Genomic DNA, 20556 nt, shown 5'->3' with positions numbered 1-20556 from the left:
TGCTCCCTGATCTCCTGTGCTCCAGTGTCTGTCCTTCTGTATTATCCCAGCGTCCTGCTCCCTGATCTCCTGTGCACCAGTGTCTGTCCTGTGATATCCCAGCGTCCTGCTCCCTGATCTCCTGTGCCCCAGTGTCTGTCCTCCTGTGATATCCCAGAGTCCTGCTCCCTGATCTCCTGTGCCCCAGTGTCTGTCCTCCTGTGATATCCCAGCGTCCTGCTCCCTGATCTCCTGTGCTCCAGTGTCTGTCCTTCTGTATTATCCCAGCGTCCTGCTCCCTGATCTCCTGTGCCCCAGTGTCTGTCCTCCTGTGATATCCCAGCGTCCTGCTCCCTGATCTCCTGTGCACCAGTGTCTGTCCTCCTGTGATATCCCAGCGTCCTGCTCCCTGATCTTCTGTGCACCAGTGTCTGTCCTCCTATGTTATCCCAGCGTCCTGCTCCCTGATCTCCTGTGCACCAGTGTCTGTCCTCCTGTGATATCCCAGCGTCCTGCTCCCTGATCTCCTGTGCACCAGTGTCTGTCCTCCTGTGATATCCCAGCGTCCTGCTCCCTGATCTCCTGTGCACCAGTGTCTGTCCTCCTGTGTTATCCCAGCGTCCTGCTCCCTGATCTCCTGTGCACCAGTGTCTGTCCTCCTGTGATATCCCAGCGTCCTGCTCCCTGATCTCCTGTGCAACAGTGTCTGTCCTCCTGTGATATCCCAGCGTCCTGCTCCCTGATCTCCTGTGCCCCAGTGTCTGTCCTCCTGTGATATCCCAGCGTCCTGCTCCCTGATCTCCTGTGCACCAGTGTCTGTCCTCCTGTGATATCCCAGCGTCCTGCTCCCTGATCTCCTGTGCAACACCAGTGTCTGTCCTCCTGTGATATCCCAGCGTCCTGCTCCCTGATCTCCTGTGCACCAGTGTCTGTCCTCCTGTGATATCCCAGCGTCCTGCTCCCTGATCTCCTGTGCACCAGTGTCTGTCCTCCTGTGATATCCCAGCGTCCTGCTCCCTGATCTCCTGTGCACCAGTGTCTGTCCTCCTGTGATATCCCAGCGTCCTGCTCCCTGATCTCCTGTGCACCAGTGTCTGTCCTCCTGTGATATCCCAGCATCCTGCTCCCTGATCTCCTGTGCTCCAGTGTCTGTCCTCCTGTGATATCCCAGCGTCCTGCTCCCTGATCTCCTGTGCACCAGTGTCTGTCCTCCTGTGATATCCCAGCATCCTGCTCCCTGATCTCCTGTGCTCCAGTGTCTGTCCTCCTGTGATATCCCAGCGTCCTGCTCCCTGATCTCCTGTGCTCCAGTGTCTGTCCTGTGATATCCCAGCGTCCTGCTCCCTGATCTCCTGTGCACCAGTGTCTGTCCTCCTGTGATATCCCAGCGTCCTGCTCCCTGATCTCCTGTGCACCAGTGTCTGTCCTCCTGTGTTATCCCAGCGTCCTGCTCCCTGATCTCCTGTGCTCCAGTGTCTGTCCTCCTGTGATATCCCAGCGTCCTGCTCCCTGATCTCCTGTGCACCAGTGTCTGTCCTCCTGTGATATCCCAGCGTCCTGCTCCCTGATCTCCTGTGCACCAGTGTCTCCTCCTGTGATATCCCAGCGTCCTGCTCCCTGATCTCCTGTGCACCAGTGTCTGTCCTCCTGTGATATCCCAGCGTCCTGCTCCCTGATCTCCTGTGCTCCAGTGTCTGTCCTGTGATATCCCAGCGTCCTGCTCCCTGATCTCCTGTGCTCCAGTGTCTGTCCTCCTGTGATATCCCAGCGTCCTGCTCCCTGATCTCCTGTGCACCAGTGTCTGTCCTCCTGTGATATCCCAGCGTCCTGCTCCCTGATCTCCTGTGCCCCAGTGTCTGTCCTCCTGTGATATCCCAGCATCCTGCTCCCTGATCTCCTGTGCTCCAGTGTCTGTCCTCCTGTGTTATCCCAGCGTCCTGCTCCCTGATCTCCTGTGCCCCAGTGTCTGTCCTCCTCCTGTGATATCCCAGCGTCCTGCTCCCTGATCTCCTGTGCTCCAGTGTCTGTCCTCCTGTGTTATCCCAGCGTCCTCCTCCCTGATCTCCTGTGCACCAGTGTCTGTCCTCCTGTGATATCCCAGCGTCCTGCTCCCTGATCTCCTGTGCACCAGTGTCTGTCCTCCTGTGATATCCCAGCGTCCTGCTCCCTGATCAAAACACAAACAAACAATAGCAGCGCTGATAAACTTACTAACACATAGGGATTGAGTGAAAAAATATACAATTTAATATAGATGGCAATCTTTAGCCTATTAAAACCAACATACACAGCTCATAAATAAAATAATTAAAAATGGGTCTCAGTTATAAATTGCCTCTAATAAGCAGTCCGTTCCTATTTAGTGAACTGGATAAGCAGATGAGTAATTCTTAGAAAAAGAGACTGACTGCGCAGTCTACCATCCAACTTTACCAATACCGCTAGAGGTGAAGTCCCTTGGTAGTTTCAGTTGTTTATGAATGTCCAAGCGGGTTCCTCAATACTTTGCGGTGTCCTTTTCCTTAGGTTGGAAGTTGTAGGATGTAGAGGAATTCTTTCCTTATTTTATCTGCAAAGGTGGAGGTCCAGTTCTGGTCCGGATATAGGCAATAAAAATGGCAAATGATGACCCAAAAGTGACAGTTCCTGACGCGTTTCGCTGTACAGGCTACAGCTTTTTCAGAGGATCCTGTGCACCAGTGTCTGTCCTCCTGTGATATCCCAGCGTCCTGCTCCCTGATCTCCTGTGCACCAGTGTCTGTCCTCCTGTGATATCCCAGCGTCCTGCTCCCTGATCTCCTGTGCACCAGTGTCTGTCCTCCTGTGATATCCCAGCGTCCTGCTCCCTGATCTCCTGTGCCCCAGTGTCTGTCCTCCTGTGATATCCCAGCGTCCTGCTCACTGATCTCCTGTGCACCAGTGTCTGTCCTCCTGTGATATCCCAGCGTCCTGCTCCCTGGTCTCCTGTGCTCCAGTGTCTCCTCCTGTGATATCCCAGCGTTCTGCTCCCTGATCTCCTGTGCACCAGTGTCTCCTCCTGTGATATCCCAGCGTCCTGCTCCCTGATCTCCTGTGCACCAGTGTCTGTCCTCCTGTGATATCCCAGCGTCCTGCTTCCTGATCTCCTGTGCACCAGTGTCTGTCCTCCTGTGATATCCCAGCGTCCTGCTCCCTGATCTCCTGTGCACCAGTGTCTGTCCTCCTGTGATATCCCAGCGTCCTGCTCCCTGGTCTCCTGTGCACCAGTGTCTGTCCTCCTGTGATATCCCAGCGTCCTGCTCCCTGATCTCCTGTGCACCAGTGTCTGTCCTCCTGTGATATCCCAGCGTCCTGCTCCCTGATCTCCTGTGCACCAGTGTCTGTCCTCCTGTGATATCCCAGCGTCCTGCTCCCTGATCTCCTGTGCACCAGTGTCTCCTCCTGTGATATCCCAGCGTCCTGCTCCCTGATCTCCTGTGCCCCAGTGTCTGTCCTCCTGTGATATCTCAGCGTCCTGCTCCCTGATCTCCTGTGCCCCAGTGTCTGTCCTCCTGTGATATCCCAGCGTCCTGCTCCCTGATCTCCTGTGCCCCAGTGTCTGTCCTCCTGTGATATCCCAGCATCCTGCTCCCTGATCTCCTGTGCACCAGTGTCTCCTCCTGTGATATCCCAGCGTCCTGCTCCCTGATCTCCTGTGCACCAGTGTCTGTCCTCCTGTGATATCTCAGCGTCCTGCTCCCTGATCTCCTGTGCCCCAGTGTCTGTCCTCCTGTGATATCCCAGCGTCCTGCTCCCTGATCTCCTGTGCACCAGTGTCTGTCCTCCTGTGATATCCCAGCGTCCTGCTCCCTGATCTCCTGTGCCCCAGTGTCTGTCCTCCTGTGTTATCCCAGCGTCCTGCTCCCTGATCTCCTGTGCACGAGTGTCTGTCCTCCTGTGATATCCCAGCGTCCTGCTCCCTGATCTCCTGTGCCCCAGTGTCTGTCCTCCTGTGATATCCCAGCGTCCTGCTCCCTGATCTCCTGTGCCCCAGTGTCTGTCCTCCTGTGTTATCCCAGCGTCCTGCTCCCTGATCTCCTGTGCACCAGTGTCTCCTCCTGTGATATCCCAGCGTCCTGCTCCCTGATCTCCTGTGCACCAGTGTCTGTCCTCCTGTGATATCTCAGCGTCCTGCTCCCTGATCTCCTGTGCCCCAGTGTCTGTCCTCCTGTGATATCCCAGCGTCCTGCTCCCTGATCTCCTGTGCACCAGTGTCTGTCCTCCTGTGATATCCCAGCGTCCTGCTCCCTGATCTCCTGTGCCCCAGTGTCTGTCCTCCTGTGTTATCCCAGCGTCCTGCTCCCTGATCTCCTGTGCACCAGTGTCTGTCCTCCTGTGATATCCCAGCGTCCTGCTCCCTGATCTCCTGTGCTCCAGTGTCTGTCCTCCTGTGATATCCCAGCGTCCTGCTCCCTGATCTCCTGTGCACCAGTGTCTGTCCTCCTGTGTTATCCCAGCGTCCTGCTCCCTGATCTCCTGTGCACCAGTGTCTGTCCTCCTGTGATATCCCAGCGTCCTGCTCCCTGATCTCCTGTGTACCAGTGTCTGTCCTCCTGTGATATCCCAGCGTCCTGCTCCCTGATCTCCTGTGCACCAGTGTCTGTCCTCCTGTGATATCCCAGCGTCCTGCTCCCTGATCTCCTGTGCACCAGTGTCTGTCCTCCTGTGATATCCCAGCGTCATGCTCCCTGATCTCCTGTGCACCAGTGTCTGTCCTCCTGTGATATCCCAGCGTCCTGCTCCCTGATCTCCTGTGCACCAGTGTCTGTCCTCCTGTGATATCCCAGCGTCCTGCTCCCTGATCTCCTGTGCACCAGTGTCTGTCCTCCTGTGATATCCCAGCGTCCTGCTCCCTGATCTCCTGTGCACCAGTGTCTGTCCTCCTGTGATATCCCAGCGTCCTGCTCCCTGATCTCCTGTGCACCAGTGTCTGTCCTCCTGTGATATCCCAGCGTCCTGCTCCCTGATCTCCTGTGCACCAGTGTCTGTCCTCCTGTGATATCCCAGCGTCCTGCTCCCTGATCTCCTGTGCACCAGTGTCTGTCCTCCTGTGATATCCCAGCGTCCTGCTCCCTGATCTCCTGTGCACCAGTGTCTGTCCTCCTGTGATATCCCAGCCTCCTGCTCCCTGATCTCCTGTGCTCCAGTGTCTGTCCTCCTGTGATATCCCAGCCTCCTGCTCCCTGATCTCCTGTGCTCCAGTGTCTGTCCTCCTGTGATATCCCAGCGTCCTGCTCCCTGATCTCCTGTGCACCAGTGTCTGTCCTCCTGTGATATCCCAGCGTCCTGCTCCCTGATCTCCTGTGCACCAGTGTCTGTCCTCCTGTGATATCCCAGCGTCCTGCTCCCTGATCTCCTGTGCACCAGTGTCTGTCCTCCTGTGATATCCCAGCGTCCTGCTCCCTGATCTCCTGTGCAACACCAGTGTCTGTCCTCCTGTGATATCCCAGCATCCTGCTCCCTGATCTCCTGTGCCCCAGTGTCTGTCCTCCTGTGATATCCCAGCGTCCTGCTCCCTGATCTCCTGTGCACCAGTGTCTGTCCTCCTGTGATATCCCAGCGTCCTGCTGCCTGACCTCCTGTGCACCAGTGTCTGTCCTCCTGTGATATCACAGCGTCCTGCTCCCTGATCTCCTGTGCACCAGTGTCTGTCCTCCTGTGATATCCCAGCGTCCTGCTCCCTGATCTCCTGTGAACCAGTGTCTGTCCTCCTGTGATATCCCAGCGTCCTGCTCCCTGATCTCCTGTGCACCAGTGTCTGTCCTCCTGTGATATCCCAGCGTCCTGCTCCCTGATCTCCTGTGCACCAGTGTCTGTCCTCATGTGATATCCCAGCGTCCTGCTCCCTGATCTCCTGTGCACCAGTGTCTGTCCTCCTGTGATATCCCAGCGTCCTGCTCCCTGATCTCCTGTGATATCCCAGCGTCCTGCTCCCTGATCTCCTGTGCACCAGTGTCTGTCCTCCTGTGATATCCCAGCGTCCTGCTCCCTGATCTCCTGTGCCCCAGTGTCTGTCCTCCTGTGATATCCCAGCGTCCTGCTCCCTGATCTCCTGTGCACCAGTGTCTGTCCTCCTGTGATATCCCAGCGTCCTGCTCCCTGATCTCCTGTGCACCAGTGTCTGTCCTCCTGTGATATCCCAGCGTCCTGCTCCCTGATCTCCTGTGCACCAGTGTCTGTCCTCCTGTGATATCCCAGCGTCCTGCTCCCTGATCTCCTGTGCACCAGTGTCTCCTCCTGTGATATCCCAGCGTCCTGCTCCCTGATCTCCTGTGCCCCAGTGTCTGTCCTCCTGTGATATCTCAGCGTCCTGCTCCCTGATCTCCTGTGCCCCAGTGTCTGTCCTCCTGTGATATCCCAGCGTCCTGCTCCCTGATCTCCTGTGCCCCAGTGTCTGTCCTCCTGTGATATCCCAGCATCCTGCTCCCTGATCTCCTGTGCACCAGTGTCTCCTCCTGTGATATCCCAGCGTCCTGCTCCCTGATCTCCTGTGCACCAGTGTCTGTCCTCCTGTGATATCTCAGCGTCCTGCTCCCTGATCTCCTGTGCCCCAGTGTCTGTCCTCCTGTGATATCCCAGCGTCCTGCTCCCTGATCTCCTGTGCACCAGTGTCTGTCCTCCTGTGATATCCCAGCGTCCTGCTCCCTGATCTCCTGTGCCCCAGTGTCTGTCCTCCTGTGTTATCCCAGCGTCCTGCTCCCTGATCTCCTGTGCACCAGTGTCTGTCCTCCTGTGATATCCCAGCGTCCTGCTCCCTGATCTCCTGTGCCCCAGTGTCTGTCCTCCTGTGATATCCCAGCGTCCTGCTCCCTGATCTCCTGTGCCCCAGTGTCTGTCCTCCTGTGTTATCCCAGCGTCCTGCTCCCTGATCTCCTGTGCACCAGTGTCTCCTCCTGTGATATCCCAGCGTCCTGCTCCCTGATCTCCTGTGCACCAGTGTCTGTCCTCCTGTGATATCTCAGCGTCCTGCTCCCTGATCTCCTGTGCCCCAGTGTCTGTCCTCCTGTGATATCCCAGCGTCCTGCTCCCTGATCTCCTGTGCACCAGTGTCTGTCCTCCTGTGATATCCCAGCGTCCTGCTCCCTGATCTCCTGTGCACCAGTGTCTGTCCTCCTGTGATATCCCAGCGTCCTGCTCCCTGATCTCCTGTGCTCCAGTGTCTGTCCTCCTGTGATATCCCAGCGTCCTGCTCCCTGATCTCCTGTGCACCAGTGTCTGTCCTCCTGTGTTATCCCAGCGTCCTGCTCCCTGATCTCCTGTGCACCAGTGTCTGTCCTCCTGTGATATCCCAGCGTCCTGCTCCCTGATCTCCTGTGTACCAGTGTCTGTCCTCCTGTGATATCCCAGCGTCCTGCTCCCTGATCTCCTGTGCACCAGTGTCTGTCCTCCTGTGATATCCCAGCGTCCTGCTCCCTGATCTCCTGTGCACCAGTGTCTGTCCTCCTGTGATATCCCAGCGTCCTGCTCCCTGATCTCCTGTGCACCAGTGTCTGTCCTCCTGTGATATCCCAGCGTCCTGCTCCCTGATCTCCTGTGCACCAGTGTCTGTCCTCCTGTGATATCCCAGCGTCCTGCTCCCTGATCTCCTGTGCACCAGTGTCTGTCCTCCTGTGATATCCCAGCGTCCTGCTCCCTGATCTCCTGTGCACCAGTGTCTGTCCTCCTGTGATATCCCAGCGTCCTGCTCCCTGATCTCCTGTGCACCAGTGTCTGTCCTCCTGTGATATCCCAGCGTCCTGCTCCCTGATCTCCTGTGCACCAGTGTCTGTCCTCCTGTGATATCCCAGCGTCCTGCTCCCTGATCTCCTGTGCACCAGTGTCTGTCCTCCTGTGATATCCCAGCGTCCTGCTCCCTGATCTCCTGTGCACCAGTGTCTGTCCTCCTGTGATATCCCAGCCTCCTGCTCCCTGATCTCCTGTGCTCCAGTGTCTGTCCTCCTGTGATATCCCAGCGTCCTGCTCCCTGATCTCCTGTGCACCAGTGTCTGTCCTCCTGTGATATCCCAGCGTCCTGCTCCCTGATCTCCTGTGCACCAGTGTCTGTCCTCCTGTGATATCCCAGCGTCCTGCTCCCTGATCTCCTGTGCACCAGTGTCTGTCCTCCTGTGATATCCCAGCGTCCTGCTCCCTGATCTCCTGTGCACCAGTGTCTCCTCCTGTGATATCCCAGCGTCCTGCTCCCTGATCTCCTGTGCTCCAGTGTCTGTCCTCCTGTGATATCCCAGCGTCCTGCTCCCTGATCTCCTGTGCACCAGTGTCTGTCCTCCTGTGATATCCCAGCGTCCTGCTCCCTGATCTCCTGTGCTCCAGTGTCTGTCCTCCTGTGATATCCCAGCGTCCTGCTCCCTGATCTCCTGTGCTCCAGTGTCTGTCCTCCTGTGATATCCCAGCGTCCTGCTCCCTGATCTCCTGTGCACCAGTATCTGTCCTCCTGTGATATCCCAGCGTCCTGCTCCCTGATCTCCTGTGCCCCAGTGTCTGTCCTCCTGTGATATCCCAGCGTCCTGCTCCCTGATCTCCTGTGCCCCAGTGTCTGTCCTCCTGTGATATCCCAGCGTCCTGCTCGCTTATCTCCTGTGCACCAGTGTCTGTCCTCCTGTGATATCCCAGCGTCCTGCTCCCTGATCTCCTGTGCACCAGTGTCTGTCCTCCTGTGTTATCCCAGCGTCCTGCTCCCTGATCTCCTGTGCCCCAGTGTCTGTCCTCCTGTGATATCCCAGCGTCCTGCTCCCTGATCTCCTGTGCCCCAGTGTCTGTCCTCCTGTGTTATCCCAGCGTCCTGCTCCCTGATCTCCTGTGCCCCAGTGTCTGTCCTCCTGTGATATCCCAGCGTCCTGCTCCCTGATCTCCTGTGCACCAGTGTCTGTCCTCCTGTGATATCCCAGCGTCCTGCTCCCTGATCTCCTGTGCTCCAGTGTCTGTCCTCCTGTGATATCCCAGCGTCCTGCTCCCTGATCTCCTGTGCACCAGTGTCTGTCCTCCTGTGTTATCCCAGCGTCCTGCTCCCTGATCTCCTGTGCACCAGTGTCTGTCCTCCTGTGATATCCCAGCGTCCTGCTCCCTGATCTCCTGTGCACCAGTGTCTGTCCTCCTGTGATATCCCAGCGTCCTGCTCCCTGATCTCCTGTGCCCCAGTGTCTGTCCTCCTGTGATATCCCAGCGTCCTGCTCCCTGATCTCCTGTGCCCCAGTGTCTGTCCTCCTGTGATATCCCAGCGTCCTGCTCCCTGATCTCCTGTGCACCAGTGTCTGTCCTCCTGTGATATCCCAGCGTCCTGCTCCCTGATCTCCTGTGCACCAGTGTCTGTCCTCCTGTGATATCCCAGCGTCCTGCTCCCTGATCTCCTGTGCCCCAGTGTCTCCTCCTGTGTTATCCCAGCGTCCTGCTCCCTGATCTCCTGTGCACCAGTGTCTGTCCTCCTGTGATATCCCAGCGTCCTGCTCCCTGATCCCCTGTGCACCAGTGTCTGTCCTCCTGTGATATCCCAGCGTCCTGCTCCCTGATCTCCTGTGCACCAGTGTCTGTCCTCCTGTGATATCCCAGCGTCCTGCTCCCTGATCTCCTGTGCACCAGTGTCTGTCCTCCTGTGATATCCCAGCGTCCTGCTCCCTGATCTCCTGTGCTCCAGTGTCTGTCCTCCTGTGATATCCCAGCGTCCTGCTCCCTGATCTCCTGTGCACCAGTGTCTGTCCTCCTGTGATATCCCAGCATCCTGCTCCCTGATCTCCTGTGCACCAGTGTCTGTCCTCCTGTGATATCCCAGCGTCCTGCTCCCTGATCTCCTGTGCACCAGTGTCTGTCCTCCTGTGATATCCCAGCGTCCTGCTCCCTGATCTCCTGTGCCCCAGTGTCTGTCCTCCTGTGATAACCCAGCGTCCTGCTCACTGATCTCCTGTGCACCAGTGTCTGTCCTCCTGTGTTATCCCAGCGTCCTGCTCCCTGATCCCCTGTGCACCAGTGTCTGTCCTCCTGTGATATCCCAGCGTCCTGCTCCCTGATCTCCTGTGCACCAGTGTCTGTCCTCCTGTGATATCCCAGCGTCCTGCTCCCTGATCTCCTGTGCACCAGTGTTTGGCTTCTTATCCTGATTCTCCTGTTACCTCCGGTCCCTGACCTGGGATTGTCCTTATACTGTATAACTGAATCCTCTAATGGATTAGATCCTAGTTACACAGAGATTGTATATTCATCATGGAGTCTGTAGGAGACAATTATTCTGCTGGTTCCTAATTTCATCTCCTGCTTATTACAGGAAGGAACTCTGACTACAAGACCACCAGCAGTGAGTATCCTGTGATGTGCCGCTGTGTCCTGTGTCCTCCCTCTGTGTTATCCTCACACACATACATGTCACTGTATCACCCTCACACGCAGACATGTCACTGTATTACCCTCACACACAGACATGTCACTGTATCACCCTCACACGCAGACATGTCACTGTATCACCCTCACACGCAGACATGTCACTGTATCACCCTCACACGCAGACATGTCACTGTGTCACCCTCACACGCAGACATGTCACTGTGTCACCCTCACACGCAGACATGTCACTGTGTCACCCTCACACGCAGACATGTCACTGTATTACTCTCACACGCAGACATGTCACTGTATTACTCTCACGCGCAGACATGTCACTGATTACTCTCACGCGCAGACATGTCACTGTGTTACCCTCACACGCAGACATGTCACTGTATCACCCTCACGCGCAGACATGTCACTGTATCACCCTCACACGCAGACATGTCACTGTATCACCCTCACACGCAGACATGTCACTGTATCACCCTCACACGCAGACATGTCACTGTATCACCCTCACACGCAGATATGTCACTGTATCACCCTCACACGCAGATATGTCACTGTATCACCCTCACACGCAGACATGTCACTGTATTACTCTCACACGCAGACATGTCACTGTATTACTCTCACACGCAGACATGTCACTGTGTTACCCTCACACGCAGACATGTCAATGTGTTACCCTCACACGCAGACATGTCACTGTGTTACCCTCACACGCAGACATGTCACTGTGTTACCCTCACACGCAGACATGTCACTGTGTTACCCTCACACGCAGACATGTCACTGTGTTACCCTCACACGCAGACATGTCACTGTATCACCCTCACACGCAGACATGTCACTGTATCACCCTCACACGCAGACATGTCACTGTATCACCCTCACACGCAGACATGTCACTGTATCACCCTCACACGCAGACATGTCACTGTATCACCCTCACACGCAGACATGTCACTGTATCACCCTCACACGCAGACATGTCACTGTATCACCCTCACACGCAGACATGTCACTGTATCTCCCTCACACGCAGACATGTCACTGTATTATCCTCACACGCAGACATGTCACTGTATTACACTCACACATGTCACTGTATCACACTCACACGCAGACATGTCACTGTATCACACTCACACGCAGACATGTCACTGTATCACACTCACACGCAGACATGTCACTGTATTACACTCACACGCAGACATGTCACTGTATTACACTCACACGCAGACATGTCACTGTATCACCCTCACACGCAGACATGTCACTGTATTACCCTCACACGCAGACATGTCACTGTATTACCCTCACACGCACACATGTCACTGTATTGCCCTCACACGCAGACATGTCACTGTATCGCCCTCACACGCAGACATGTCACTGTATCACCCTCACACGCAGACATGTCACTGTATCACCCTCACACGCAGACATGTCACTGTATCACCCTCACACGCAGACATGTCACTGTATTACACTCACACGCAGACATGTCACTGTATTACACTCACACGCAGACATGTCACTGTATCACCCTCACACGCAGACATGTCACTGTATTACCCTCACACGCAGACATGTCACTGTGTTACCCTCACACGCAGACATGTCACTGTGTTACCCTCACACGCAGACATGTCACTGTATTACCCTCACACGCAGACATGTAACTGTATCACCCTCACACGCAGACATGTCACTGTATCACCCTCACACGCAGACATGTCACTGTATCACCCTCACACGCAGACATGTCACTGTATTATCCTCACATGCAGACATGTCACTGTATTACACTCACACGTCACTGTATCACACTCACACGCAGACATGTCACTGTATTACACTCACACGCAGACATGTCACTGTATTACCCTCACACGCAGACATGTCACTGTATTACCCTCACACGCAGACATGTCACTGTATCACCCTCACACGCAGACATGTCACTGTATCACCCTCACACGCAGACATGTCACTGTATCACCCTCACACGCAGACATGTCACTGTATCACCCTCACACGCAGACATGTCACTGTATTACACTCACACGCAGACATGTCACTGTATCACCCTCACACGCAGACATGTCACTGTATTACCCTCACACGCAGACATGTCACTGTATTACCCTCACACGCAGACATGTCACTGTATTACCCTCACACGCAGACATGTCACTGTATCACCCTCACACGCAGACATGTCACTGTATTACCCTCACACGCAGACATATCACTGTATTACCCTCACACGCAGACACGTCACGTATTATCCTCACACACAGACATGTCACTGTATTACCCTCACACGCAGACATGTCACTGTATTACCCTCACACGCAGACATGTCGCTGTATTATCCTCACACGCAGACATGTCGCTGTATTACCCTCACACGCAGACATGTCACTGTATTACTCTCACACGCAGACATGTCACTGTATCACACTCACACGCAGACATGTCACTGTATTACACTCACACGCAGACATGTCACTGTATTACACTCACACGCAGACATGTCACTGTATCACCCTCACACGCAGACATGTCACTGTATTACCCTCACACGCAGACATGTCACTGTATTACCCTCACACGCACACATGTCGCTGTATTACCCTCACACGCAGACATGTCACTGTATTACCCTCACACGCAGACATGTCACTGTATTACTCTCACACGCAGACATGTCACTGTATCACACTCACACGCAGACATGTCACTGTATTACACTCACACGCAGACATGTCACTGTATTACACTCACACGCAGACATGTCACTGTATCACCCTCACACGCAGACATGTCACTGTATTACCCTCACACGCAGACATGTCACTGTATTACCCTCACACGCACACATATCACTGTATTGCCCTCACACGCAGACATGTCACTGTATTGCCCTCACACGCAGACATGTCACTGTATCACCCTCACACGCAGACATGTCACTGTATTACCCTCACACGCAGACATATCACTGTATTACCCTCACACGCAGACACGTCACGTATTATCCTCACACACAGACATGTCACTGTATTACCCTCACAAGCAGACATGTCACTGTATCACCCTCACATGCAGACATGTCACTGTATTACCCTCACAAGCAGACATGTCACTGTGTTACCCTCACACGCAGACATGTCACTGTATTACCCTCACACGCAGACATGTAACTGTATCACCCTCACACGCAGACATGTCACTGTATCACCCTCACACGCAGACATGTCACTGTATCACCCTCACACGCAGACATGTCACTGTATCACCCTCACACGCAGACATGTCACTGTATTATCCTCACACGCAGACATGTCACTGTATTACACTCACACGCAGACATGTCACTGTATCACCCTCACACGCAGACATGTCACTGTATTACCCTCACACGCAGACATGTCACTGTATTACCCTCACACGCAGACATGTCACTGTATTACCCTCACACGCAGACATGTCACTGTATCACCCTCACACGCAGACATGTCACTGTATTACCCTCACACGCAGACATATCACTGTATTACCCTCACACGCAGACACGTCACGTATTATCCTCACACACAGACATGTCACTGTATTACCCTCACACGCAGACATGTCACTGTATTACCCTCACACGCAGACATGTCGCTGTATTATCCTCACACGCAGACATGTCACTGTATTACCCTCACACGCAGACATGTCACTGTATTACTCTCACACGCAGACATGTCACTGTATTACTCTCACACGCAGACATGTCACTGTATTACCCTCACACGCAGACATGTCACTGTATCACCCTCACACGCAGACATGTCACTGTATTACCCTCACACGCAGACATGTCACTGTATTACCCTCACACACAGACATGTCACTGTATCACCCTCACACGCAGACATGTCACTGTATTACCCTCACACGCAGACATGTCACTGTATTACCCTCACACACACAGACATGTCACTGTATCACCCTCACACGCAGACATGTCACTGTATTATCCACACACGCAGACATGTCACTGTATGGCCCTCACATGCAGACATGTCACTGTACGGGCCTGATTTGGAAGCAAAGCAAAAAAAAAAACAAGTAACTTTGTGTCTGGAACAAACCATGTTGCCATGCAAGGGAAGCAAATACATATCTTGTTTGTGCAGGCTAAATACTGGCTGCTTTTGCATGTAGCCCACATATGTTAGATAGATTTATTTTTACACTGCAATTTAGATTTCATCTTAGCCACACCCCACCTAAATATAACTCTCTGCACATGTTACATCTGCCCCATCTGCAGTGAAGCATGGTGTTGCCCAGGTGCATAGTTACTGGCTTTCCCCCCTAACTTTCAACACAGAATCAGGCCCTATGTTGTCATGTTATATGTGTGTGAGAGGGATGACTGTCACTGCACCTGATCCCTGTATGTAGTGTCCTCACTGTACAGTGTGCCTGAGAGGGATGACTGTCACTGCACCTAATCCCTATATGTACTGTAATCACTGTACAGTGTGTGTGAGAGGGATGACTGTCACTGCACCTAATCCCTGTATGTACTGTAATCACTGTACAGTGTGTGTGAGAGGGATGACTGTCACTGCACCTAATCCCTGTATGTACTGTAATCACTGTACAGTGTGAGAGGGATGACTGTCACTGCACCTAATCCCTGTATGTACTGTAATCACTGTACAGTGTGTGTGAGAGGGATGACTGTCACTGCACCTAATCCCTGTATGTACTGTAATCACTGTACAGTGTGAGAGGGATGACTGTCACTGCACCTAATCCCTGTATGTACTGTAATCACTGTACAGTGTGTGAGAGGGATGACTGTCACTGCACCTAATCCCTGTATATACTGTAATCACTGTACAGTGTGCCTGAGAGGGATGACTGTCACTGCACCTAATCCCTATATGTACTGTAATCACTGTACAGTGTGTGAGAGGGATGACTGTCACTGCACCTAATCCCTGTATATACTGTAATCACTGTACAGTGTGCCTGAGAGGGATGACTGTCACTGCACCTAATCCCTATATGTACTGTAATCACTGTACAGTGTGTGAGAGGGATGACTGTCACTGCACCTAATCCCTATATGTACTGTAATCACTGTACAGTGTGTGAGAGGGATGACTGTCACTGCACCTAATCCCTATATGTACTGTAATCACTGTACAGTGTGAGAGGGATGACTGTCACTGCACCTAATCCCTGTATGTACTGTAATCACTGTACAGTGTGTGTGAGAGGGATGACTGTCACTGCACCTAATCCCTGTATGTACTGTAATCACTGTACAGTGTGTGTGAGAGGGATGACTGTCACTGCACCTGATCCCTGTATGTAGTGTCCTCACTGTACAGTGTGCCTGAGAGGGATGACTGTCACTGCACCTGATCCCTGTATGTAGTGTCCTCACTGTACAGTGTGCCTGAGAGGGATGACCGTCACTGCACCTAATCCCTATATGTACTGTAATCACTGTACAGTGTGTGAGAGGGATGACTGTCACTGCACCTAATCCCTATATGTACTGTAATCACTGTACAGTGTGAGAGGGATGACTGTCACTGCACCTAATCCCTGTATGTACTGTAATCACTGTACAGTGTGTGTGAGAGGGATGACTGTCACTGCACCTAATCCCTGTATGTACTGTAATCACTGTACAGTGTGTGTGAGAGGGATGACTGTCACTGCACCTGATCCCTGTATGTAGTGTCCTCACTGTACAGTGTGCCTGAGAGGGATGACTGTCACTGCACCTAATCCCTATATGTACTGTAATCACTGTACAGTGTGTGTGAGAGGGATGACTGTCACTGCACCTAATCCCTGTATGTACTGTAATCACTGTACAGTGTGTGTGAGAGGGATGACTGTCACTGCACCTAATCCCTGTATGTACTGTAATCACTGTACAGTGTGTGAGAGGGATGACCGTCACTGCACCTAATCCCTATATGTACTGTAATCACTGTACAGTGTGTGAGAGGGATGACTGTCACTGCACCTAATCCCTATATGTACTGTAATCACTGTACAGTGTGAGAGGGATGACTGTCACTGCACCTAATCCCTGTATGTACTGTAATCACTGTACAGTGTGTGTGAGAGGGATGACTGTCACTGCACCTAATCCCTGTATGTACTGTAATCACTGTACAGTGTGTGTGAGAGGGATGACTGTCACTGCACCTAATCCCTGTATGTACTGTAATCACTGTACAGTGTGTGAGAGGGATGACCGTCACTGCACCTAATCCCTATATGTACTGTAATCACTGTACAGTGTGTGAGAGGGATGACTGTCACTGCACCTAATCCCTGTATGTACTGTAATCACTGTACAGTGTGTGAGAGGGATGACTGTCACTGCACCTAATCCCTGTATATACTGTAATCACTGTACAGTGTGTGAGAGGGATGACTGTCACTGCACCTAATCCCTATATGTACTGTAATCACTGTACAGTGTGAGAGGGATGACTGTCACTGCACCTAATCCCTATATGTACTGTAATCACTGTACAGTGTGAGAGGGATGACTGTCACTGCACCTAATCCCTGTATGTACTGTAATCACTGTACAGTGTGTGTGAGAGGGATGACTATCACTGCACCTAATCCTTGTATGTACTATAATCACTGTACAGTGTGTGAGAGGGATGACCGTCACTGCACCTAATCCCTGTATGTAGTGTCCTCACTGTACAGTGTGCCTGAGAGGGATGACTGTCACTGCACCTAATCCCTGTATGTAGTGTCATCACTGTACAGTGTGTGTGAGAGGGATGACTATCACTGCACCTAATCCTTGTATGTACTATAATCACTGTACAGTGTGTGAGAGGGATGACCGTCACTGCACCTAATCCCTGTATATACTGTAATCACTGTACAGTGTATGTGTGAGGGATGACTGTCACTGCACCTAATCCCTGTATGTACTATAATCACTGTACAGTGTGAGAGGGATGACTGTCACTGCACCTAATCCCTGTATGTACTATAATCACTGTACAGTGTGAGAGGGATGACTGTCACTGCACCTAATCCCTGTATGTACTGTAATCACTGTACAGTGTGAGAGGGATGACTGTCACTGCACCTAATCCCTGTATGTACTGTAATCACTGTACAGTGCGTGTGAGAGGATGACTGTCACTGCACCTAATCCCTGTATGTAGTGTCATCACTGTACAGTGTGTGTGAGAGGGATGACTATCACTGCACCTAATCCTTGTATGTACTATAATCACTGTACAGTGTGTGAGAGGGATGACTATATACACACCACCTTTTCTGCATTTGCAATCACAGCCCTGCAACTGCGTCACAGTCTGGGATTAAATATAGCGACCATCGGTTGCAATGTTCATCTGCGAAGGCAAGCCGAGTCAGCCTCAGCTTGCAATGCCATGGAAACTGCATCTTGCATCACAGTCCTTGGCCTCGCCACTCCCGGAAAACGGGGGGCAAGATGCCCCTCGTCTCTACCCCCGAACGCTCCTGCCTGTTAATCAGACAGAGGCATTCGCAATCTTGTGATGCGATCGCAGGACGCGTTCTGCCCATGTGATTGCTTATGCGATCCATCCGGAATATCCCCTGTGTTAACATTTGAGCACAAATACTGATACATGGTATAAGTGGCTCTATGGGAGATTTCCTGAGCACTGATTCCAGGCTCTGGTGTTTACCTCTGGTCCTCACGGACCACTACAGATTTACTTACACATACCAGACTTAATTATAAGTGGTATGTGTGTCTCTTGGCTCCATTAACAGAGGATACTTATAGATACGTAACTTTCATCACTCCCCTGTATAGAAGTCGTGTGTCCACATGGTTTTCTCCATTATGAGTAAAACAAGTTAAAGGCCTGTCATAATGATGAATTATATAAGGAGGGCGGTCGCTACTTATACATGAGCTGTTGGGATTCTGGAAGTCCTGGAGCTGGGGCTCTGCCATGCTTGTGCGTGTGTGTGTGTAATATATAGAAGAAGGGGTGCAGAGTATGCTGTATTTGGCGAGAGCAGTATATGGAGAAGGGGGGGTGTTGCTGTATATAGGGGGTACTATATGAAGGGGCATGGAGGTGCAGTTTATATAGGAGCAGTATATAATGAAGGGTGCAGTGTACATAGGGTGTGTGTCTGTGTCCCGAACAGAGCTCTGTCAGGCACCATCCAGTGGCCGGTGCCTGCACCACAAGGTGACTATATTGAAAGAATTCTGCATCTCTCCTCTGTCCCTATCTGCCCCTCCCCCCTCTCTTTTCCCCAGCTCTATCTGCCCTTACCCCCACTCTCTCTATCTCCCTAGCCCCCTCTCCGTATACTAAGCCACATACAGATTAATAAATCACCAGGCCTAGATGGTTTTCATCCAAGAGTTATTATGGAGCTTAGGTCACAGCTACCCCTACACTTGATTTTGCATAGTTTAATTACATCAGGCATGGTACCGAAGGATTGGTGCATAGCTGAGGTAGTACCTTTATTTAAAAGGGAACTAAAAATAATCCTGGTAACTATAGACCAGTTAGTTTAACCTCTATAGTGGGTAAAATATTGGAAGGTATTTTGAGGGATTGCATAGAGGATTATCTGCATGTTAATAAGATTATTAGCAAAAGTCAGCATGTGTTTGTAAGGGACAGATCATGTCAAACTATCTTAATTAGCTTCTACGAGGAAGTGAGCGAGAATCTTGACCAGGGAAAAGCAGTGGATGTGGTGTATTTAGATTTTTCAAAAGCCTTCAATACATTGCCTCGCAGGAGACTGATCATCAAATTAAGGGAACTCAGCCTAGGATAAAATATTTGTACATGGATAGGTAATTGGCAGGATAACAGAGTACAACGAGTAGTGGTGAACCGGATGTTCTCTAGCTGGGCACCAGTAGTCAGCAGAAAACCACAAGGGTCCATACTTGGCCCGCTACTGTTCAATATATTTATCAATGATCTAGGAATAGGCCTGGAAAGCACAGTATCAGTCTTTGCAGATGATGCTAACTTGTGTAAGGTTATTAATTCAGAAAGCGATGTGGAATCTCTACAGAATTACTTATTTAAACTTAAAACCTGGGCGTCTAAATGGGGAATGAGGTTCAATATAGAAAAATGCAAAGTTATGCATTTTGGGACAAAACACACACATGCATCCTACACTCTAAATGGGGAAAATATAGGGGTAACTGTGGTGGAAAAAGATTTGGGGGTGCTCATAGATAATAGGCTTAATAACAGTACACAATGTCAGAATGCAGCAAAGAAGGCAAGTAAAGTGCTTGGGTGCATAAAACGGGGCATTGAGACAAGGGACGAGGATGTAATCCTGCCTCTGTATAAATCATTGGTACGTCCACATCTGGAATATTGTGTTCAATTTTGGGCACCATATAATAAGAAAGATATAGGGGAACTAGAAAGAGTTCAAAGGCGAGCTACTAAATTGATTAAAGGGTTAGAGACACTGGAGTACGAGGAAAGGCTTACTAGGTTAACTATATATACACTAGAAAAAAGGTGTCTAAGAGGAGACATTATTAATATCTTCAAATATGTAAAGGGACATTACAAGGAGTTAGCAGGGGATTTGTTTATTAAAAGAACTCTGTGTAGGACACATGGGCACTCGCTGAGGCTAGAGGAGAGAAAATTCCGTACACAATGTAGAAAAGGGTTCTTCACGGTAAGGGCAATAAAGATTTGGAACTCCCTGCCGGAGAAGGTAATAACAGCAGACTCTGTAAATGCATTTAAAAATGGATTGGACAAATTTCTAACTGGAAAATGTATCCAGGGCTATAGCATTTAACATAGTGACATTAATATCTGGGAGTGGTAAGAACCATAGTTGTCAATTGGTACTAAACCATTACTTCAGCAGGTGCATTATAATATGAACAGCGTAACACAGAATACAGGTTGAACCCGATGGGCACTTTGCCTCTTTTCAACCTCACTGACTATGTAACTGTGTGACTATGAAACAGTCAGATCAGTATTATTAATATTAGCAGCAGCGGGGTAAGAGGCTGTAACATCTTCCTGCAGCATCACTTTCAGCTGTTAGTCATTTGGTCTAGTGACCGCTGGCGCACATAACAGAGCTATTGTGTCTGTGTGGGGTGTATATACATACACTCCAACATTTTACACATAGAAATTGGTACAAATTAGGAAA

The 20556-nt window shown here is 51.5% G+C and overlaps 1 protein-coding gene across 9 annotated transcripts in view; it reads left to right on the top strand.

Annotated features, from left to right (window-relative positions):
• LOC134949628 (class I histocompatibility antigen, Gogo-OKO alpha chain-like) overlaps positions 1 to 20556 on the top strand; it is a 433106-nt gene that overhangs the window by 363637 nt on the left and 48913 nt on the right. For all 9 annotated transcript variants that reach the window (XM_063938345.1, XM_063938344.1, XM_063938337.1 and 6 more), the window contains one exon: positions 10250 to 10279. In XM_063938345.1, coding sequence (XP_063794415.1) covers positions 10250 to 10279 — 30 coding nt within the window. The remainder of the gene's footprint in view (positions 1 to 10249; positions 10280 to 20556) is intronic.

The sequence above is a fragment of the Pseudophryne corroboree genome, chromosome 8 (genome assembly GCF_028390025.1).
Source record: "Pseudophryne corroboree isolate aPseCor3 chromosome 8, aPseCor3.hap2, whole genome shotgun sequence".
NCBI classification, from domain to species: Eukaryota; Metazoa; Chordata; class Amphibia; order Anura; family Myobatrachidae; genus Pseudophryne; species Pseudophryne corroboree.
This window is presented reverse-complemented; position numbering and strand designations above follow the sequence as displayed.